Source organism: Pyrgilauda ruficollis, unplaced genomic scaffold (assembly GCF_017590135.1).
Source record: "Pyrgilauda ruficollis isolate IOZ18807 unplaced genomic scaffold, ASM1759013v1 scaffold35, whole genome shotgun sequence".
Lineage (NCBI taxonomy): Eukaryota > Metazoa > Chordata > Aves > Passeriformes > Passeridae > Pyrgilauda > Pyrgilauda ruficollis.
In genome coordinates, this window is record NW_024524934.1 from 5640103 (window position 1) to 5663806 (window position 23704).

The following is a 23704-nucleotide window of genomic DNA, read 5'->3' on the forward strand; positions in this document are numbered from 1 at the left end:
TAAAACAAAACCATATGTTCAAAATTTCAAAGTTACATTATGTTTGTAAAGGGGACGAGTGAAGCAGGTAAAATGGGAGGACATAAATTCGCTGGATGTGCTGTGGAAAAGAGCCATTCCTGTCTAGGAAACGTTACTGCTTTGAATTTGAGAAATTACCTTGTGTCTCTGTCTTGAGTGCCACCCTCAGTGGTTCGTTGTAGGTGAAGAATGCAATTACGTGATGCTTTTGTGCCTTTGGGATGTCTGCTTCACTCCTGACACTTGTGAAGCTGAAGTTTGCTCTTGGGGTGCACCATCAAGTGCCATTTTTTCCTTTACAGGGGAGAAAAGTCAGAGGGCAAGTGTTGGATTTCACACCTCAGCAGCAGTAGATTTCTGATGCTGTTGAAGGCAGTGTAGCTTGTGTGGTGAACACAGAGTTGTGGGTTTGGAAGCTTTCAGTTCCTTTTTTTCTTTTGTTACTATATAGTTTGAATGTGTCCTGTCCTTGTGACTTGCTGATGAATCGTTCTAGTAAATTCTCACCCTTGCGTCACTTGACAGTAATTATTAACTTGAGTGATGCTAAGTTTGACTACTGGTAACTAGTGTCACCAGGAATTCTTCTAGTAGTTCTAGTTCAATACAGCACCTGTAATTTACATCTGAAATAGGCTGAGTTGCTATATCTGATGAACTGTAGTTGCTGTTTAAATGTCACTGGTTCAATTTGTTCCTGAATTCATATGTAGATTATAAAGAAGAATCCAGGTGTGTCTATTGTTTACATTCTCAGATGGTGTTTGACTCAAATCAGCTTGTAGCTTGATGGTTTTTTACTGTTACATTTGTGTGCTTTGCAATTTAGTGAGCATTTCTTAAAAGTTTTGTGTATGATTTAAGCAGGATTGTTAACTATCTTGCTCCTTTCTTAGGGAGTTCAGTGCCTGTGACCAGTAGCAGTGTTTCTGCATTTTCTGCTTCTTCTGGAGGTTTTCCGGATTTAGACAAATTCAAGATGCCTGAAGGAAGTTGGGAATGTGAGGTCTGCTTGGTCCAAAACAAAGCAGAAGCCACAAAATGCATAGCCTGTCAAAGTGCAAAGCCAGGCACCAAAGCAGAGCTCAAAGGTAATACTTACTGAGAAGAACAAGGATGTGCATTCTGCAACTTTTTTCCTTCTTTTTTTAAGTACTGTGATTTTTCCTTTGAGTATGGCAAAATTGTCCATTTGTTGTTTAGGAATATTGCTTAAATAGGATTTTGTGCATATGTTTCCACACCCATTTTCCATAAAAGGATTGGGTTTTTTAGAGGAAAGCTTGTGACAGTGACATAGTTGTTTGTTTCAAGCCCTTATGTGTGTTGTTCATTTGGAGTTTAGACAAAACCATGGTCTTTCAAAGAGCTCAGCAGTGTGCCTTTCCAAGCCAGGTGCTGCACAGAAGAGCACCATTGCAAAAAGATACCTGTGGAGAGGAAGTGTGGAGTTTCCTTACTTATCTGGGGGGGGGAGGTGTGTTTCGTTGGACAGGTTTGACTCGAGGAAAGCTTAAGACTAGAATCCCATCCATGTGGCTAAAGCCTGCATGTATTACATCATATATTGCAAACTTGACATTGTTGCTTATTTCTGCAGGTTTTGGTACTGCTACTGTGTCTACAAATGCTGCAATGCCATCATTTACATTCGGCGTCCCATCATCATCCTCTGAATCTTCTCAAACGTTAAGTAGCGCAGGAAATTTTAAATTTGGAGAACAAAGTAGCTTTAAGTTCGGCATTGCATCCGAATCTGCATCGTCCAACACTGTGACTGGAGGATTTAAGTTTCCTACTGGTTCAGGGAACTTCAAATTTGGAGTTTCTTCCTCAGACTCTAAATCAGAAGACAGCAAAAAAGAAAGTAAAAGTAACAGTTTTACTTTCGGACTTCCATCCGCAAGCAGTCAGGCTCCTTCAACATTTCAGTTTGGGACGACGAGTCTGGGACAGCAGGAAAAGAAAGAGGAACCAGTCTTGGGAGGTTTTGGTTTTGCTGCAAGTTCTACTTCTTCCATAGCTACTAATGAGAATAAAACTGGAGTCGGTGGCTTCACTTTTGGAACTGTGGCAGAAAAGGATGCAGCATCACCTGCTTTGCCATTTAAGAAGTCAGATGAGAAAAAGGATGAAACTGTTTCAACGAAAGGAGGCTTTTCTTTCGGCAGTGTGGAGTCTGCACCTGCCTCACAGTTTGTTTTGGGAAGGGCAGAAGAGAAGCAGGACTCTGTCACTTCTGCTGGTCCATTAGCATTTGGAAAGAAAGCTGACAATGAGGAGTTAAAGGCACAGCCTATCTTTTCATCTGGGACAGCTGAGCATACCAAAGAGGAGAGCGCAGCAAAACCTGTATTCAATTTTAGTTTTGGTAAACCGTTGGAAAAGGAGAGTGAGCAGGCAAAGGCACCTTTTGCCTTTGGGGCACCAACCAGTACTTGCGGTAAACAGAACATCTTTTGCCTTCACTTCTCTGTCTCTCAAATAATACCTCTGAGGCTGTACTGGACAACATCTGTGGGATTGATACACTACCTGCAGCCTGTCTTTGGTTCTAGTTGTTGATGTGTAGGCAGTTATGTGGCAATTTCTCTGTAGATTTAAGTGAGTTTTAATACTGTGTTTAGACAAAAAAAATAGCCACACCTTAAGGAACCTGTATTACTGCTTGTGTAAGCACAGAAGTTGTACTGTCTCAGTAGCAGCTCAGTTGGTGATAAAATCTGTAATATGGCACAGTATAGAGGCCTCATACTAGTGTTGTTTTTTATAGTGAAAGGGAAGAAGAGAGGGAATATCTTCTTTCCATCTACTTGCAGCTGTGCTGCAGTTTCTCTATTGCTATAAAGGTGCAAAAATTACTTCATAGATATTGCACAGTTTTGTATCCTTTAATTTGTTGAAAGTTTGCAGTGGAGGATTAAAGTTTTTTCAGTGTTGGTTGCTGTGTGAAAAGTTCTTGGTTGTTAAACTCCATTTGAGTGACTCAGTAGTAACTGTTGTTTCTTCCTTTCAGATCAAGGAGCATCCTTCAGCTTCTTGAGCTCCAGTTCCTCCAGCACAGTGGTACCCACCACTTCAGCCAACAGCAGCAGCGTGTTTGGCAGCACCCTCTCTTCCTCAAACCCTCAGCCAGTTCCCACTCCCTTTGTGTTTGGACAACCCAGCAACACTGTGACCAGCTCTGTTTTTGGCAATCCTGCAGAATCTGCAACATCTCAGTCTTTTGGCTTCTCTCAAGAGAACAAACCAGCAACCACATCTTCCAGCACTGGCTCGACTCTTACTCCGTTTCTCTTTCGTTCAGGAGAGAGCAGTACCAATGCAGCAAATTCAGGATTTACTTTTGGAGCCACAACTACGTCAAATTCAACAGGTATGTTTTAAATAGCTGTTCTTCTCATATTCTCATTTTATTTTGTGTAGTAGACTAAGGAGATGCTGTTTCATTAATATTTTACTTTGGAAAATGTGCAGGCTAAATGCATAGAAGTCGAGAAAAATACTGAGGATTTATATTCAGCAATGTTAATTTGGGCTCATTTTTCTTCAGTGTGGGAAATACAGTTTAGGAATGAACTGACACCACAGTTGTTTTGTGTAAAGGACAAACCTTTACTGGATTTCAATTTGCACAGGAGCTTTTCACCATGGGAATGATAATGTCTTTCTTCAGTCACTGTTAGTCCAGTGTTTACAGTTAGAAGTCAATGAATTACAACGTTCCTGCTTTTGCACTTCTATACCTAAAACTCTGATTTCCTGGAAATAATGTCAAGTTTTGCGAAGTCCTTCCCTCACAAGTAGATATAAGGGGAGTACCTCAACGTGCAATTAATGCTGCTTAAGGGTTGGCTTCTACTAAGGAGTATGGCCAATGCATGTTAATTTTCTAGGAATTTAGAGAAGACAGCAGTAAGAAATACAGAGTTTCTTCATGTTTTATGTGTGTTACTCCACTGCCTGAATTGCATGAATAAATGCATGACTAAATACACCAAAATATGTGTATTCCTACGAGCCATACAGGATGTTGGAAATAAGATTAACTCTTTCCCTTACAGATTCAATCTAGTTTGATCCTGATGGCTTAACTTTGTCAGTCACAAAAGTTTAATTTGCAAACTTTTTTGTGGATCAGAAACAGAAAACAGTCCTGAATTACAACAACCAACAGATCAATTTAAACTGCTTACATTTGGTGTAATTGTGTTAGTAGGTGACACCATATTTCAAATATCATCACAAATTCAGAAATCTAAGTTTTACCATGTATCTCATCTTGGAAAGAAAGTCAGCCGTTCCAAGTTATGGTGCAATCAGAGTATTTCCTGCTGTACGCGCATTAGTAATGCTGTTTAAAATGCCCCTTTGGCATTGCAGATCTGCCATGTACTTTCGAGTCACTGTTCAGGTGAATTTCATTATTTCTGCTGGCCCTGCAGCTCAGCCGTTGGGCTGGTTCTTTGTTGATGAGAGGTGGAGAACTACTCTGCTAAACTGAGTTTTTGAGGGTTGATTTGGCCTCCAGAAGTTAATAATGGTAAACACTTAATGGGGAGGGGTGAAGTTGCTGAAAAGAAAAGATACATGTTCTCCTAGTCGTAATAAATCAGGAGCTGTATTTTGCATGTCTGAAAATCCAGTGTGAATGAATATTCCATGCATGTGGTAGAAACAGCTTTTAGTAAATACAGATAGATTTCTACAAACAGTATGTTTCAATCTGCACAACATGAAGAGGCAACCAGTGTGTTTGAGATTTAATTTTGTCAGACTCTCATGAACACAGTGTTTCTCATGTTTCTTAAAAGAAAAGATGCAATTCCTGTTGTGGCTGAGGTAGTGTCTGTTTTATATACTCACACAATTAGTTTGAAATTAGAATGAGCATTCAGCTACCAGACCTGAGGCTTGAGAACCTTTTGTTTCTGGATTCATTCTTGAGGGTGGGAGGGAAGGGACCCATACTGACATCTCTCTCTGTCCCCCAAGGGTCATCGTCTTCGTTTCTGTTTGGCTCTGGCCCTCCAGCGCCTGCTGCTGGCCCAGCCTTTGGCGCCAGTCAGTTATCAGCGTTTGGCCCAAGCCCAGGCTCCGGCCAGCAAAGCGCTCCAAGTTTTGGATCGCTGTCGACAACATTGTTTTCTGCTGGCTCTCAGCCTGCTCCTTCTGCCTTCGGCTCGGTGACAAGCAGCACTCAGCCCTCGGTGTTCGGACAGCAGGCAGCCCATCAGCCAGCCTTTGGCTCTGGTACCCCCAGTGCTGGTGAGTGCCGACCATCCTCTTCCGTTTAAAGATTATATATTTTATTTTATTTTTCTTGAAGTGCACCGTGAATTATATGGAGAAAGACAACTTCGGCCTTGTACATGTGTTTAAATATAGGAATTGCTGTCCATAAAAATAATGGGTATAGGGTTGTCGTTTATGTCCCAGTCCTAACTGTTGAGACACAATGTGCCATGGGTATCCAGCTTCACAGTAAGCCTTCTCCACGAGAGACTTAGCAGACATGGAGGTTGCAACTCTACAACTAAATTTTGAGCTTTATTTTCTTTAGAAACCTAATGATTAAAAGGAACTGTTGAAAACAACGGAGTAATCACTGGTAAGATTGTATAAAACAAAAGAGCAGACACAGTGCAAAATTATTATTTTTTGATTTGAGAATCGAATCAATCATTTTATTTTATAAAATACAGTCAGAATTCTTTGTGGGTTTTTAAGCATTTATGGGTTAAGACTGTATTAAGATCTTTTTACTAATGAAGTATAAAATGCCATGGAAAAGGGGTAGAGAATGAACCTTATAACTTAAGAAAGACGTGTTCCATACTAGTAATAATTTAAAAAAAAAACCAAAAACCAGTGCCAGAATGTCTGTTTGATATCACATCAAATACTGAAAGGGAAAAGCCTCCTTTTTTCCTCTCAGAAGTTTTACAAAATAGCCTCCATTAAAAGTAGCTGATATTTTTGTACTAATCAGTAGATCAGTACAAGCAGATTAGTGCACAACACATTACTCAGTTGATCTTTCATTAATCAGGTAGCATTTTAAAGGTGAAGTTCTCTCTGGATTTTCTGTATTACTTATTCGTTTACTCTGAGGATTGGAATGTTTGGGGTTTTATCAGACAAGGTACTGCTGGCACATTAAAGGAAAGGAAGTCCCCAGATCCATTGCATGAACACAGGAAAGTTTACCTGAATATAAATTTACAGTTTAAGACTTGATTAGTAAATTCAGTATGCACAGGTATAAATTTAATGGTGGCATGGAAGCTAGCAAATAACTAATTATCAGTGTGCCAGCAGTATTACTTTAAAAATTCCTCAATCTGTGTGAATGGATGGATGGATGGATGGATGGATGGATGGATGGATGGATGGATGGATGGGCAGAGTCCAATAGGATGAAGTTTAATACATCAAAGTGCCAAGTCCTGCATTTTGGCCACAATAACCCCCTGCAGCATTACAGGCTGGGGACAGTGTGGCTGGAGAGAGCCCAGGCAGAAAGGACCTGGCAGTACTGATGGACAGCAGTCTGGACATGAGCCAGCAGTGTGCCCTGGTTGCCAAGAAGGCCAAGGGCATCCCAGCCTGTACCAGGAATAGTGTGGGCAGCAGGAGCAGGGAGGTCATTCTGCCCCTGTGCTCAGCACTGGTGAGGGCACACCTCGAGTGCTGTGTCCAGTTCTGGCCCCTCAGTTTGGGAAGGACATTGAGACACTGGAGCGTGTCCAGAGGGGGCAACGAGGCTGGTGAGGGGCTGGGAACACAAGCCCTGTGAGGAATGACTGCGGGAGCTGGGGATGCTCAGCATGGAGAAAAGGAGACTCAGGGGGACCTTATCACTCTCTACAACTCCCTGAAAGGAGGCTGTAGTCAGCTGGGGGCTGGTCTCTCTCACCAGGCAGCAGCTGACAGAATGAGAGGACACAGCCTTAAGCTGTGCCATGAGAAATATAGGTTGGATATTAGGAGAAAGTTTTTTACGGAAGGAGTGATAAAGTACTGGAATGGTCTGCCCAGGGAGGTGGTGGAGTCACCATCCCTGGATGTGTTTAAAAAAAGACTGGATGTGGCATTCAGTGCCATGGTTTAGTTGAGATGTTAGGGCATGGCCCAATGATCTTGAAGGTCTCTTCCAACCTAGTCATTCTGTGAATTGTGAATTCAATAAACTGTTTCTGCAGTAATCTGACACTTCTGGTGCACGCCCCCAACTTTGTCATCTTGAGCAACCTGTAAAACCTGGGGAAGAACATGAGGATTTTGCTGAAAAGAATGAACTCAGATTTCACCTTTCTTACTTCTTTCTGCTTCCACCCCATCTTCCCAGGTTCTGTATTCCAGTTTGGAAGTAATACTACTAATTTCAGCTTTCCAAACAACCCAGGAGTATTCACTTTTGGTGCAAATCCTCCTGCATCAGCAGCTCCTGCACCACCTTCTGGCACTTCAGGATTTTCGTTCAACCAGCCTCCAACATTTACAATGGGGTAAGAGACCGTATCAGAATTTCCCTTGAGGTTTGGGTAATATCAGTGGACAGTGTTCAGCCTCTACTGCTGTTAAATCATGAGGTGTTCAGATGAACCTTGGAGTTTGAAACTAAATTTGGCATCCTTCCTTTTATTAGCCTGACCGGCTAACTAAGCACCGCCTAGCTGTCAGGAATGTCACCCATCAACACATGAGAGGTTGTCTTGTTCTTGAAAGGTAGAACCCGTATCCAGCCATTATGCTGCTGCTTACCTTCTGAATAAGAGAGATTTAATTGATTTCTGGAACTCTCTTCCTCCTGTTCATCATTTGCTGCTTGTTGCCAGCTGGTGACTAGTGAGACAAGACTATGAAACATTTGTTCTGGAATATCTATTCAGTGCTGCTACTGAATTTTCAGCTACACTGTCCTAAACTCTGAACTACTAATTTCTTTTAATAGGACTAACGGGAAAAATGCTTTCTCTGCCTCTGGACCTTCAGTTGCTGGTCGGAAGATAAAGACTGCAGTTAGACGTAGAAAGTAAACGCCTGATCGATAAAGCATCAAAAACATTGGAAGCAGCTACTATCCTGAATTGTTCAGCTACTATCCTGAAATGTTCAGCTACTACCCTGAATTGTTCAGTTACTGGGATTGTACCTCACGCTGGCTTGTTGGAAGTCAGATCTGCCTAAAGGAATATAAAACTTAGCTTTCCTGTCCTTCCCTCCCCTCTCCCCATTACGTTTTTTTGGTAGCAAGTAAAGTTGGCAACAAGGCTGTTCTCAAGCAAAAGTCTCAAGTTACTTCTTTCACTGACTCGGCATGGTCTGGCTGTAGCCCTGAGTAGAGCCTGCACAGTGAATGGCTTGTCGATACCTCTTCATCCGCACCACTACGTGCGCTCATCCGCGTTTACTGACGCCTCAAAATTGTAATTATATCAGCGAGGGATGCTGTATAGAGTAGAGAATGTTGATAACGAATGATTTCTATGCTGAGTTTGTGCTGGTGTATGTGTGAAGTGAGTGAGTTTGGGTGTATTGTGCACTAAAATTTTCTGATAGGGGAAGACTGATTAAAGGATGATCCATGCTAAGGACTTGTTAGATCTGTAGTTCTTCATTTAATAATTATATGCTATTTCTATATTTTCATTCTTACAGCCCTTTATCACCTGTCTCGCCTTGTTATTTTATTATGAAATGTGTAAATACAATTTTGTTTCTCTATGTACTTTTTTGGCATAACAAATCTGTGAAATTGAAATTTTAATTTTGTGTGTTACAGCCATTTTTGTTTAGTATTGTCTCAGATTTTATGTAAATCCCATTATTCAAAGTTGCCTAAATCCATTTAGAAAATCTTTAAAATTGGGAATTCTTAAAGTAAGTTTATTGGCTTTTCTGATCCATTTTTGTTTGGACCAAAAACCAGTATTGTACAAAGTATTAAGTATATATTTTTATATTTACTGAAATGGACTGTGGTGACTTTGGATAATAAGGAAAAGTTTAATATTAAAGCCATGTTTATTACAGTATAATTAACATGTTAAACCATGGGATAAATGCCATCAATAAAAACTGCGAAATATTACCTGCAATTCTAACTCTCTGTAAAAGCATCCCCAGCTGTAACTGTATGAGGTGTGCTTCCCTCAGCCTGAGCAATGTCTCGTGCTTTCTTCAACCTCTGCTTTTTCACATTGATTTTAGAGGATCTTAAATTCAGAAGTCTCCTGTTAGGAAGGAGAGTTTTATTGTAGGCTGAAGCTTGGAGCAGCTTGTCAATGTGTCAGCTGACTGCAGCTAATTTTTTTGTAATGCTATTAAAGAAACCCAACCCAGTGTTTATAAACATTCACCACTGTTCTAACTGAAGACTGGAAATGAGTAATAGTGGATGGGCACTTCTGTAGCAGTTACAGGAACTTCTTGGAGAACAGACATTATTCTAGTAAAATCAGAGGAAATGTTTGTTCATCTGGGGACCCACAGCTGAATTTGTAGCAAGTCACAGCAGTCTATCTCTGACTCAGACATGAATTCTTCCCTCAGCTAGAAGGGCAGAGACCTGCATCACTGTCAGTGGTGTAAATGTCTTCAGAGGCACTGCTGGGGCCTTGGCTGGCACTTCTGCCATGCATCCCAGCAGTGCTCCCTGCTCTTGCTGGTATGAGGTGAGATGCCTTTCAAGCACAAGCTGGACATGACAAGAGGGCAAAGGCTAACTGCTCTTTTCAGGTGTAGGGGGTCTCTGTCTAGAAACAGAAAATGCTCAGAAACTCGACTGTCAAAAAACACACACACACACACACTCCCACTGCTATTCAGGCAGTGAGATCATGCCACTGTAGCCATGAAAGGGTTATTACCTGTTTCCAGCTGTCTACGTGTGAAAAATGCCACAGATTTCCACTTTTTCCCCCTTGGCCCTAAATCACCTGCCAAGCACTTGTCCTTCAAGCAGAAACAAGCCACATCTGGGATGCAGCTTGCATAAGAGACAAACTAAAAGCCAGCCAACAGCACAATGTATACATATTTCCATGGAGAGGCTATCTGTTCTTGCATTGCAATTGTTTTCTTAACCTGCTGTGATAAGGGTGGTATTTTTCTGCAGGCTAAGAGATACCTTCCCTTATACCTGAATTGGTAGTAATAAAGTTTTAGCCAACAGTGTCGCTTTTCCCTTCCTCCCCCATCCCCCTGCTTTTGAATCCTAGTTTTTAGGTCACTGCCACAGTAAAGAGAATAAAAGTTCTTGTTGTGAATATTACCCTATTGTGAAAAAATTACCCTAGAAAGGACTTTTAAGTTGGTTCTGATAGCTTTAGCTTTCATCAGGCTGATCGCCATGCTTGACCTCAGTGCTTAAGTCTTTGAAAGAATGGAGCACAAGCCCTATCAGGAGCAGCTGAGGGCATTGGGAGTGTTTAGCCTGGAGAAAAGGAGACTCAGAGGTGATCTTATTCTCTACAACTGCCTGAAAGGAGGGGCAGGGAGTGGGGGGAAGTTGGTCTCTCATCCCAGGTAAGAAATGGTAGGACAATAAAACAGTTTCAAGTTGGTGGCAGGAGGTTTTGACTGGATGTAAGGGAAAAACATTAATGGAAAGGGCTTTCAAGCATTGGAAGAGGCTGCATGTGAGTAGCAGGATCACCACCCCTGGCAGTATTCAAAAATGATTAAGCAAGGGCTCTAACAACAGTGTTCTAACCCAGACAACGGTTTTTTCCTTTACTTCAAAAATAAATATTTGAAAGTAGTTATCTAAAAAGTTAGTGACCTCATTCTGGATACGTAATCGAGGGCAAAATGTCATTCTGCAACTATAAGCACGAGATCTAGTCCTGAATCATTCCAAATGAAAACTGAAATGCATGCGCAGTACAGTCATACACAGAACACAACCTGTCCAACAAAAATATTGCAGCATATGAACACGTTACTGATTAAGTTACTACCCTGGAGACAAGAGCGATAACCAAGCTGTCAAACATTTCTACTGTCACCCAAGCCCTTGTGCAAAACTGAAGGCAGGGCGAGAACTGCAGCCACTGAGCGGCATGTTAAGCCTAAGAGAAGAACACACAAAAACTGCGACTGAAGAGTTCCAGACTCTGACCTAGAGTTCAGTAAAACATTAATACTGCTTACATTAATTTCCTGAGATACTAATAACAATTAAATAAATGAATCATGGAAGCGATATAGTCATGCAAAATATTAGGTTTCTTTATTCAGTATTTAAGTTATTCTGAATATACAAACAATTAGGCAGAATGATAAAGTGAAAATAACCAGTATTTGTACTTCTGCAGATTTACACCCATAACACATTTCAGTAAATGTTTTCTGCATGCTCCTGAAACACATTCACTTCCGCTCTGCATTATATGCAAGAAGTAGACAAGTGCTTTCACTCCAAACAGAAGCAAAAAAGTTACCTTTCATTAGCATGGTCTGTACTGTTGATGGCTCCAGAATTATTTACACACACCAGGTCACTAACACTGCAGTGTAACATACCCTTCCCAGAAGAAAAAGCAGCTATTGTTTCACTTCTTCATTAGCTTGGACAAGTGAAGTAAGTGACAGTGCTTGAGACAATCATGCAAAAAAACTTTTCACATCAATGTTGTGAGAAAATACTTAAAAGGTGAGGAACTATGATCTGTGAAGCAATAATAAAAGACACTGATAACCACTGCTGATCTCTCTAAATACATGGCAATTTAATTAACATCATTTGCCTTGCTGTCTAATACTGCAGGTTTCTTCCCCCTTACCCTGTGACAGGCAACTGCCTGGAAAAGAACTTCATTTTCTAGTTATCTGCCAACATCCAAAACTGCAGGAGCAATTTTAAGCTTTTAAGGTGGTATATTCTTACAGATCTGCTTTCCACAGTTTCTTTTTGCAGTTAAAGCAGACAGGTTTTGTCTCATCAGTCAGAGGTTAATATTCCCAGATTTAATTCATATTTTCCCTCCCAAACTTCTTTGGCGTCTATGAAAACTCCAATACTTTGAAGGTACTTGCTGGCATCATACAGGAACCATACATTTTCTTTAGCTTCTGAATCAGTTCGTATTTAATTAGGGCAAAAGATTCCAACAGACACCTCAATTTCAGTCCTGGGGTAGGTCTTTATTCACTGGGGCTTGGAGGGGATGTTCAGAACCAGTCCGGAAATCTCATTTTTTGGTATCATCTGACTCCATTTCTTCTGACCACAATAGTTCCTGCTACAATATCATAGGCGGTTCTGTTATGCTGGAAAAACAGCAGTGTAATGAACGCAGGAAAAAATGATGCAATAGAAAAATTCTTGATCAAAGCTCGTACTGTGGACCTGAAATCAGAATAGAACATTCAGTGCCTTACTTTCACTTTTCTGCTTACGTTAGTAGTTAACTTCCAAGTTTAGTGTCCAAATTTTGCACAGCACAAAAGTTGAGCTCTAGAGGAGATTTAACCACCTACCCTGAAAAATACTCCATGTGACTGAATAATTACCATTTTATTCTTAGATCACAGAATCCGACAATAGCTGTTGCAGTCTAATTATTGCAAAGGTCAACAACAAAGCAACAGTGAACTTCCTTCCAAATCACACGCTTTTGACACTGTACACCTGAATGCAACGAGACTGAGCCAGGAGCACTTACGTTGTCATACTGACATTAGAGGATGGAATGACTAACACACGGCTGGGTGCAATAAGTACGGAAGTTTCACACGTCACAACTCGCAGCCCAAGCAAGAATTTTCCTGGGGTTGCTCCACCTGCTCCCCAAATACAGATTATCTGTAAAAGAAAGGTTATTTTAATTCCACACACCACCGTGTTGTTGACAGGTCTCCCAAACTTGTTTATCCTCAGAACTATGTGAATGTCGTAAGCTTCAACATAATCCAAAATACCGTTAAGAGGATTTACTTTATTGGCCAACGATAACATTACTTTTTAAAACCATTTCTTCAGCAACTCACAACTATTAATTACAGGGGTTAATGTTTATGAGTAGTTACCTCATAAAAGCAGACTAATAACCTGTAGATGAGAGCTACTATCATCATTTTCTGCAAATCTTCCATGGACGTATCTTCATCTATTTCTTCTATGATGTAATGCATGGCAAATTTAGAGATGTCCCTGTACAAAATAAAACTGAACTTTAAAACTATACTTCTTCCAATACCAGTGTTACCCCTTTCATACCAGAATTCACTCCCTCCGTTCTGGTATTATAAGAGAACAAAAGCTCCTTGCCCTCTCTGATACTAAACAAGCCATTAAAATTCAGAACACTCAGTTTCATTCTGAGTTACTGCCTAGTTTGTTTTGTCTTTTTCATTAAGAAAAGATCATTCTTTCTTACCACTTTTGCACAATGGTGTCCCTGGGTAGTGAGCTGCAGAATTGTTCTGGAAATTCTCACACTTCTTGGGAGGTAATCAGATGCTGTACATAATCATCTAACTTGATACAAATGGAAGGCATCCAAGTCTCCAAGTACCTTCTTACACAAACACTCAAGGAGAAAGAAAAGGGCACTCTTTACGAGTGCAAGGGAGAAGTTGGCAGTCTCCCTAAGAAATCAGGGGAGCCCTATATCCTCCTCTGCATGATCAGGGTTCTCATCAGGATTTCTCATTCTTTACGGCTCACCATACTCATCTGGAGGCACCTTGGTATGCAATAGGAGGATTCAAACATAAAGCAATTGAAATCGCAAGGTTTATGCAAAGCATCCATTTGGAGTTAATGGCTAATTTTCATAAGATAAACTCCACAGACGTAACATTCTTATCTGATACCTGGAATGGATATACTTGCAACACGCTAAGGCAAGAATTTTTCACTCAGGCATCTAATTAAGGCTCACATAGAACTGTGCAGTCCTACTTTGAAACAGTCCATTTGTGCTACTTGCCCTCCTTTTTATTCAGACTTAAGGACTGAAAAAAAACCCAAAACAACCCAGGAATTAAAAAACCAATGTAGCACAACCTGCATTTCCCTTCAATACAGCTTTGGCCTGAAGTGTCTTTCTTGAGCTTGCGAGGGCCTATGTTTTCCATGACAATTCAGCCTAACCCCAAGCACACCACGTCTCTCAAGCAGAAAACCCCCCAGAACATTTCTCTGAAGTTCCCTGTAAGCAACTGTCTCACAAAACTATTAATATTGAAAATGCTGCAAATTATTCTTTCATCATTTTACAGCAGCAATATACATATAGTTGTTCCCCATTTTCCCAGTGCTTCACTTTGTATCATTCTCCACCTACTAAAGGTAAAATGGAAACACAAGCTGCCAGGTTACAGGTGGTGAGATCTGGCCACTAAACAGAAATGAACATTTGGCATTTTAATTGCTGCTTATCTGAATAAAACCCAGCGATCATTTACATCTACGTATTTATTGTTTCGGATTTGACCCTCTTCCACACCCCTTTCAAGCTGCAGGTGAAGTGTCTGGAAGATGTTATCTGTGTATCTGTTATCACTTTACAGTCAGGCAACATTTGGATGGTTCTTGAGCAGAAAGCCTGGGTTCCAAAATGTGTTTGTACAGTAGTGGAATTACCAACTACACCAAGATCTCATCTCTTAATCAGACTGAAATATTTGATTACAGTAACCCAAAGCAGAATAAGTGAGTTAAGAAGGAAGATATCTGCAGTTAAAGAAGCAGTTACAAAAGAAGTGTTTGAGGTAAATTACTCCATCTGTGTAGCAAAATGTGAAATGACAAATCTTTCAGTCTAGTGCACAGTTGACACAATGCTTACTTGCACTTTTTAAGAAACCCAATTTACACCCAGTGAAGCCTGCAGTGTGGCAGTATTCCTAGAACCAGGCTGTATTTACAAAGTACAAACATGTCTGATCTGCTTGATCAGATTTTTTTTTTGTGGTGGTTAGCATTGTTTAGGTCAGAAATCTAAAACGCAGCACCACAGAAGATGTTATACAGAAAATTAACTTAATCCCAGCCAGACCTAGTACATTTTAAAGGCCGTATAAAAAGTTTGTCAATGTTTTTAATTTGAAAATTCAAAAGAACTTTTTAGTAATCTTGCTATTTCCCCCCCTCGATAAATGTGCAAGTCTAATCTTTCCTTAGTAGTGAGTTTGTGAGCCTACAGACCAGTACAAATTCTGTGTTTCCATCCACTGACCCAAAATCAGGATTACAGTGAAGTTAGCCTAGTGGTGCTTTTCCTCAACTTCTGTCATTTATTTAATGATATCGTATGCAAAAACATACCATAAATACAACGTGACACCTCAAAGAGCATAAAAAGCTTAAAGCTGTATGTAACAAAGCTTTAAATTGTTCAACTTACTTTATTCCACTGAGATGCATAATACTTAAAATGATGGTTGCCTTTATAAAGAACAGAATAAAAAAATCCACCATCTCTGCTATGAACCTGTGTGCCAGTGAAGGGATAAGGAACTCCCGACCTGCAACAGAAATAGTTCACATTACCCAGATTTTACTGCACTAACACGAAGTTAACACTAAAGCAAAACCCACGTTAACCTCTCTACAAGAACATAATCAAGAACTCTGCTCACATGTTCTCTGAGAAAACTTCTAAAAATGTATGCATAAAAAATAATCTGAATTGTTTAAGTTGAATTAGAAGAAGCTTCTTGAAGAACTTTAACTGTTTCAGAACTGAGTCTCTCATAATTAGGACCACAGGCAAAATCACACCCTGCTAAAGATCTGAAGTACACTGAAGAGGCATCAGTTTTTGTGTTCTTTGGTTTAGAATAACGTCATAGAGAACAGAGTTGTGTAAATCTGAGAGGTCAGATTAAAAAGAAAATCAGACCCTCAAGGCTTCTGTGTATACCAAGTTCTCAGAGTAAAACACAGCCTATTTTATCTCCACTCAAATACAAACAGGAATGGATGAAAACATCAGTCATACTTGACATAAACATTTCTACACATTACTTTTATTAAAACACTGCATATTGCTCTACCCCCAGCCAGAAAACATAACATATTCTCCTATTTAATTTGCCACATGCAAACGGGCACAAAGTAAGGAGTCACAAGCTTTTGCTACTCAGGTGATTTAAGCAGAGAAAACATTAAAGAGCGTCTTAGAAAGTTTCCAAGAAATAGTGTTGCAGAAGAATTTCATCTGGACCCAGCTACTCCTCTATTTTCCAAAGGGTGAACATGATTCTCACACGAAACGTGCAATGACTCACATGAAAACTTCATTTAGAAATGCTCTTCTACTACCAGATGGAACCTGTGGAAACAGCAACTGGTTTTGTTACTGTTTCTGAGAATACTTATCCCCACACAGAGTAAGGACAAAAGAGGAAAGAAAATCACACCACTCTCTAGTCTGAAAAATCATCATCAAATTTATTTAGAATAAGCCTCCCCAGTTCAGCTGCTAAGACTGATGCTACCATCCATGGCCCTGTGAGCTGTGAGAGCCAAGCCAAAGCCCACAGCACTTTTAAATGGAATAAGAAGAATCAGGCAGAGAACAGGTAAGAGCCAGCTCTTATTTAACACACCTGGGTTTATACAGCTTCGTTTCATGCCTGCTGCACTGGCCACTGCATCAATAGTATCACATAGCCTGGTTTTAGGTAGCAGGGGGCCACAAAGATGGCCCCTGTGAGAAGCTGCTGAAGCTTCCCACCATGTCCAACAGAGACAATGGCTGATGGCTCCAAAGATGGGCATGCTGCTGGCCAAAACTGGGCCACTGAGGGAGGCTGGTAATGCCTCTGTGACCACATATTTAAGATGAAAATCAAAACAAACTAATGTGTTTTGCTTCTACTTAGAGAAGAGGAGGAGGTGAGAATATGTGAGGGAAACAACATGGAGACACCAAGGTCAGTGGAGAAGGAGGGCAGGAGGTGCTCCAGACACCGGAGCCGAGATTCCTCTGCAGGCCATGGTGAGGACCATGGTGAGGCAGCTGTGTCCCTGCAGCCTGTGGGGATCCACAGGGGATGCAGAGATCCACCCACAGCCCATGGGGGAGGTGCCCATGCCAGAGCAGGTGGATGCCTGGAGGAGGCTGTGACCCAGTGGGAGACACAGTGAAGAGAGGGAGTCCCTGCATCCAGGCTGGAGCAGCCTGTCCTTGGACGACTGCATCCTGGGGAAAGAGAGGGAGGACTGTCTGCCTGTGGGAGGGACTCACGTTTGCAGCAGGTGTGGTCGGGCTGCTGCTCGTGAGAGTGGACCCACACTAGGGAAGTTCATGGAGAACTGTCTCCCATGGGACTGACCCCACAGTGTCACAGGGGAAGGACTCCTCTTCCAGAGCAGTGGAAGAAAATCTCGGTGATGAACTGACCAAAACCCCCAAGCCCTATTTCCCTGCACTGTCGGTGGGAAGGAGGGAGGGGCTGGGGGTGAAATGGTGTTTTACAGACTTATTTTACTTCTTATTATCCTTCTCTGATTCTGTTAGAAATAAATTTCACTTTGCAATGTAAGTTGAGCCTGTTTTTCCCTTGAAACAGTCCTCCTTGTCCTTATCTCACTTAAGAAGCCTTCTTTAACTTTTTCTTTTTCCTCTCCTTTACTCAGCTGTGGCAGGGGAGGATGAGCGAGCGACTCTCGTGGGTGCCTGGATTTGGGCCAGTGTCAAACAATGACGTGTATAATACTAAAATGGATTCCACTGGCATTGTCAAAGCCTGTCCAAGTTCTCTATTAAATTCTAATTAGAGATTCTTCAACTAAGGCAGGAGGGAACATAGCAAGTCTTCTAATCCTGGCTTGAGCACACAGCACCAGGTGAAAGCTTTCATCTGCTCTGTCAAAAGCAGCACATTTTTTGAAGTTGGTGGAAGAGACTGATTTATTCACCATTGAATAAATTAAATTAAATTACTACCTAAAGAAGAAGCTACATGGGGCTAGGAAAATAAGTATTCAAATTATGTTTAACTCCATCATATTATGAAACCTTGGCAACCCTTAGATTCTGGCAGATTTACATAGCATGATTCAAGCTGTTCATCATAGCAGAAATCCACTCTTTTGCCAAGGGTTACTATTTTTTCAGCAAGGACAGCCAAATTCAACATCCATCCAGCTCAATGGCTAGGATACTACATCCACATAGTGCTTAAGAGGAGTTTGCAGCAGTCAGCCACAGGGCAGCTGGGACTTGGATGCACCTTTTGCCCTACTGTTCCCAGCGGATGAGCAGTAATCTCCTGCAGTAAAGCAGGGAGGGACCAGGCAAGGAAGTGTCTTAAATCATGGTGACTGTCCACAAAGAGCCTGTCACTGCCCAGGGTGCTGTTAAATTTTGCTGCTCTGACACACACCTGCAGGCAGACTGAAGAGGCAGAGGCACTTAACAATCCCACTTTTTGACATTCCAGTTTGAAATCTGCAACATTAACATAAGCTGTCACTTATTTCAGCTTACGTAAGCACACGGGCTGTAAACTGCACTGGCACAGGGACAGATACATGACCTGCCCTGCCTCGCCTCGCTGCTGTGTGGCAATAATCTACAGCGGGGAACAAGGAGCCATAATCACTTGAGCTGTTCCAGATATATCCATCTGCAATCTGAAGCCAAAGCATCAGCACAGCAGTCTTTGTTTATAACTGTATTGTATCGCTGCACCACATACCTAGTCCCCTCAAGGCAGCCAAATGTGTTGTAATAGTATGCAATACTCAGAATAACCATGTTCAGCAGCATTAAATGTTATTCACACCCTAAATAATCTTTAACATATGGAATTAGCTCCTGAAAAAACAGGTAAAATTCCAAGGATCATTTCAGCCTAGCCTTTGTCCAACCCTCCCTTTAATGACTGGTAATATCAGTTCATAACCAAACTGTAATAGAATCAGGCCATAATTACAGAAAATACTATTTTGTGTCCTAACCATGTTTAAAAAAAACATCTGCTTAAAAACCTAAGAAACAAGGTCAGAGGCTAGGCTCTCTTCTCTTGAAAATAAGGGAAAAGGATCGAAAAACATCTTCCACACACATACGGCCACTAAGCTTATAAATAATGTCACAGATCAGCAATGTCGTACTTTGTCCTGCAGAGAGAAACGAGCTCTGGCTTTTTTCCAAAGTCCGTCAGCAGTGCTCTCCTCCACAATTTCCTACCATTGCTCACAGCGGTACGAACATTCAAGGAATGTGACCTAGGCACTCCTCGACTTGTGAGTTGTTGCTTCTCCAGGTTTTACCTCTCATGTGATCAGAATGAGTTTGCTTTATTCCCGAAAAATATAAACAGAAGGCCTGCTGTGCACTGCCTTCCATGTTTACAGCTGCAACAGACGTTTGTTTATCTCGGGTCCCACTGCCTAAGCCTGTTCAACATCAGCATGTTTTCACTTCTCTGCTTCGATTCAACGAAATTATTTTATTTGAGCACCAAGAGCTCACTAAAACAGGCAAAGTTAGTTTAGATTTCATAATCCAAGTGGGCTACTTATAGATGCATTACAAGCCTGTGACCACAAGAATAAGTTCCACTGGAAAAAAAAATTAACTCCTTCGTATGCACGAAAACATCTTAAGTTCTGAAGCTGTATATGCAAGTCAATCGCCCCAAACCTGCTTATGCATCAGGTTCTGGATTTACAGCGTCGGTATGAGGGCTGTCACCCTGTGTCACAAGGCACAGCCACACGCCCGGGGCCGCAGCCAACGGAAGCGCAGCGACTCCCAACGTCGCACACTCCCGCCTTCCCTCTCCAGATCCCGCTTCCCGGAGCTGCGGCTCTCATCAGGCTCCTCTTCCTCCCCAGGCCCAGCCCCGGCCCCCACTCACCCGCCGGCCGCCCCGTGTCCCTGGAGGCGCCGCCGCCGCCGGTGCTGCCGGCGCTGCCGGAGGCCGCCCTGGGCAGGGGCGACACCGCGCCCGCCGCTCCCGGCCAGGCTGGGGTGGCAGCGGCGGGGGCGCGGGGCCCCGTCCCGGCGGCGGCCGTGTGTGCCGGCGGCGGAGCGAAGAGGTAGAAGGGGCTGTAGTAGGCAGCGGCGGCGGGCGGGGGCGGCTGCGCGGCGGCGGCGGCGGCGAGGAAGGCGGGTGGGCAGCCCTGCCAGCCCAGGTACCCGCAGTACGAGTCCCACAGCCACTGGTGTACGCGCCGCGCGTACTCCGCCGCGCTCAGTGGCTTCGGCCCGCCGCCCTCCGGAGGGGAGCACGGCGGTGGCGAGGACGCTGCGTTGGCGTTGGCTGCCTCCTCTCCGGCGGCGCTGCCTCCCTCCGCCATCGCCGCCGACGCCGCCGCCGCCCCAGCGCCGGCCCGGCCGCGCTCCGCCACCTCCTCCATCGCGGCGGGCACTGAGCGTTCACCGCGCGTGCGCCCAAGACGCGCCTCGCCTCTCCCACTTATCGCGGCGGAGGGGGGGGGGGGGGGGGAAGAGCCTGACAAAGAGAGCACTGCGCCAGGGGGAGAAACGGGCTTCCCCCCCGTCCCCACCACGAGATGGTATCGGCGAGCGCTGAGGCAGTGGCGGCTGCCCCTGACGTGCGAGCGACGCGGCGTGCGGAGCTCCTGCGGGTGCGCAAGTTCTGCGGTTTTATTTTCCTTATTAATGATGTGGGGGTTTTTTTCCTCCTCTATCTCCCCCTTTTTCATCTTTTCCCCTATCATATATCATGTTCGTCGTCTGAAAAAAAAAAACACAAACAACCAAAACCAACCAAACAAAACCACCCAAACCAAACACAAACAAGCCCCCACAAACAAAACCAAAACCAACAAACAAAAAACCCCAAAACAAAACCCCCACAATCCACAGAATCGTTTAGGTTGGAAAAGACCTCTGTAATCGAGTCCAACCTATGACTGAGCATCACCGTGTCAACTAGACCAGGGCACTGAGTGCCACCTCCATGCTGTCCTTAAACGCCTCCAGGCACGGTCACTCCACCACCTCCCTCGGCGGCCCATTCCAATGTCTAACCAGCCTTTCTGCGAAGAAATTCTTCCTAATGTCCAATCTGAAACTCTCCAGAGAAGAGGCCGACCCCCACCTGGCTACAACCTCCTTTCAGGGAGTTGTGGAGAGCGACAAGGTCACTCCTGAGCCTCCTCCAGGCTAAACACCCTCAGCTCCCTCAGCCGCTCCTCATAGCACTTGCTCCCCTCAAATGCTGAACAAAGAACCAGCAGCAAGTTTAAACACAGTTCTTCTAACTAACTTTTAGTCTTGAAGGTTTCTGTTCTGTTAAGCATCTCAACCAGACCAAGAGTTCTGTCTGACAGAGATGCTAACACAGCTCAATACTGAATTAACAAGTAATACATACTGTGGACCTGGAATGTTTCCCATGTTGAAGACAGCACAAATCACAGCTGAACAAAACCAGAAGTTGCTCCCTCTCCCTGGTGAACTATTTTCCCATTTAACCTCACCTAATTTTTTAAAATGAAGTAATTTCATAAAATCATAGAATCATAGAATGGCCTGGTTTGGAATGGACCTTAAAGATTCCTGCCCCATGGGCAGGGACAGCTTCCACTAGCCCAGGTGGCTCTAAACCCCATCCAACCTGGCCTTGAACACTTCCAGGGGTAGGACATCCACAGCTTCTCTGGGCAACCTGTTCCACTGCCTCACCACCCTGACAGTAAAGAATTTTTCCCGTGTATCTAACAGAAAATTCCACTCTTTCAGTCCCAGAAGTTTGTGTGGAGTGAGTCTCTAATACAAGCTGAGATGAATTGCCTAAGTGATTATAAAATAGTGACCCATACAATATAATGCAGTTATGTAAGGTGCTGGCACTCAGTATGGTTTTAATTACACTGGCATGTTTTGTAACACAGACCTTGGTGAAATCAATATGGGTAAATGATTAGGGAAACACACCAAGTTCTAGCATGATTAGGAAGGAAGAAAGGAGGGAAGATAGACATGTGTATAGAGGGAAACATGGTTTTAAACCACATATTAATTCCTATTAGAAAAACTATTTTGGAAAACTGACAATAAATGTAATGTAACAAGACTTCTTTCCCTATAATATTTCATTTCTTCCTTCATGAGTTGTAGCCTATTTAATTTTTTTTACCACAAACCCTTCAGGACCAAATAGTGTCTAGCCTTTTTTTTTGTTTGTTTGTTTGGTTTTTTGTTGTTTTGTGGTTTTTGTGGGTTTTTTTTGTCTCCATGGCCACAGGTTTTGAAAGCCAGATCAGATCTTAAAGTACAATTACAAGATCTGAGATTTCATATAATGCTGCCAGTCACATGTAAATTTTAGGCTCACCAGCAGCAGCATTACACAGGCATAACCATAGTTAGAACTCAGTATGAGATTATTCTGGATATTCAAGGTGAAACAGAATCACTGACAGCAGAGAGCAGGGGACTAACAGGTAACAATGTAATGTTTCCTCATGCCCAAATTTTTCAGTTATTAGTTTTTCATTCTTCTGCTTAAAAAAAAATACCCAACTGACCCACAAATTCTGTGAGCATTCAGATTTTCTATTCTGGGATGCATATGACAGAGATTCTGTGACAACACAGCTTGCCAGTAGTGAGAAACTCTCAGCTTGGGCTTTTGATGACAGAGTCTTGTTTCAGTGCTGTGTCAGATTGCCATACAGGGCAGTATTTATAGTCTTGTGCAGAACCAATTCCTTGCTACATTGCTTTCTCTTGTGGGTGGGAAGCTCATTGTACCAGCTGATGAAAGTAAGTAGTTGAATGCCTTGGCAGTTAAATATGCTCTTCCCTAGAAATGAGACTTAGGTAAGAGGAAATGTTTTGAACTAGATCAAAAGAAGGAGGTAAGCACCTAGAAGCTGGTGTCATAACAATTAAGGTTTAAGGGGAATCTGGAATCTCACCTTAAGCTCTTTAAGTGTAGGTAATGCTGAAAAACCTGATCAGTCACTCTTGAGTGGCAAAACCTTCATGGTCAATAGGAGGTAATGAACAGTGGTGTGCTGTCAATCTTGGCTGTTGTACAGAGCTACAGACATTGTACCTTTGCTCATTTTTGATATGCCTTCCAGCATCTTGTTTTCAAGGGTTTTAAGCCACTTTTAAAACCGAGGAATTGCCGAAGCTTTGAAGTTCAGTTCTTTTCTTTGCTTGGGGGATAACAGATCACATCTCCTGCATCATGCTGAAATATTCTAATACTAGGAGCTCTTCTAAAGAGTCCTTGGATGAGAGTTGTTGGACATTAATCAACAACAAGCTCTTGTCATTGCAAAGTGGTTAATTATTGTTGGGCCCAGCAGCTACAATTCGTGCTATTTAGACATTTGTTTCTGGCATTTATGATCATGTACAGAGTGAAATTAAATGCAAATGATGGTTAAAGAGATTCTTCATCACTGAAACTATACAGAGTCACTAAAGAATGAGAACCTTCCCCCTTGTTGGGGCAAGCAGACAGATACGGACCACGAAACTTGAGCCAAAAAACATATGTATGCATTTACATAATGAAAAATACTATACATTTAGTGTGGGAAATGGTACAACTTCCTCCCAAATTAAATTAATTTAGCCTTTCACTCTGAAACTGATCTGTCTCATCCATCTAAGGAACTTGAAGGAGAGATTGGCTCTAAAGCCTTACACAGTTGACTGTAGCAACTTCTTTCTAATAGATGCAACTCCAAGTGGAATACAGAGAAAACAGAAGCCTGGTG

General features: G+C 42.5%; 2 protein-coding genes across 4 annotated transcripts in view; one reads left to right on the forward strand and one right to left on the reverse strand.

Annotated features, from left to right (window-relative positions):
- The window catches only part of NUP153 (nucleoporin 153), a 43854-nt gene extending 34736 nt beyond the window's left edge, over window positions 1–9118 (forward strand). For all 3 annotated transcript variants that reach the window (XM_041475433.1, XM_041475435.1, XM_041475434.1), the window contains 6 exons: window positions 918–1112; window positions 1622–2464; window positions 3038–3397; window positions 5017–5289; window positions 7373–7532; window positions 7979–9118. In XM_041475433.1, the coding sequence (XP_041331367.1) occupies window positions 918–1112; window positions 1622–2464; window positions 3038–3397; window positions 5017–5289; window positions 7373–7532; window positions 7979–8063 (1916 nt within the window). In that variant the 3' untranslated portion in view covers window positions 8064–9118. The remainder of the gene's footprint in view (window positions 1–917; window positions 1113–1621; window positions 2465–3037; window positions 3398–5016; window positions 5290–7372; window positions 7533–7978) is intronic.
- Window positions 9119–11235: 2117 nt separating this feature from the next.
- FAM8A1 (family with sequence similarity 8 member A1) lies at window positions 11236–20379 on the reverse strand. Its single transcript, XM_041475441.1, has 5 exons — window positions 19855–20379; window positions 15384–15504; window positions 13060–13183; window positions 12696–12835; window positions 11236–12379 (listed from the first exon to the last, which is right to left on the reverse strand). The coding sequence occupies exons 1-5, from the start codon at window positions 20354–20356 to the stop codon at window positions 12235–12237; spliced, it is 1032 nt and encodes a 343-aa protein (XP_041331375.1). The 5' UTR covers window positions 20357–20379; the 3' UTR covers window positions 11236–12234.
- Between the last annotated feature and the right edge of the window lie 3325 nt (window positions 20380–23704).

Coding starts and splice junctions, on each gene's coding strand:
- FAM8A1 (XM_041475441.1), bottom strand. CDS start 20,356: ATGGAGGAGGTGGCGGAGCGCGGCCGGGCCGGCGCTGGGGCGGCGGCG. Junction 15,505..19,854: donor GGACACGGGGCGGCCGGCGG/GTGAGTGGGGGC, acceptor TTTCTGTTGCAG/GTCGGGAGTTCCTTATCCCT. Junction 13,184..15,383: donor ATGCATCTCAGTGGAATAAA/GTAAGTTGAACA, acceptor TATTTTGTACAG/GGACATCTCTAAATTTGCCA.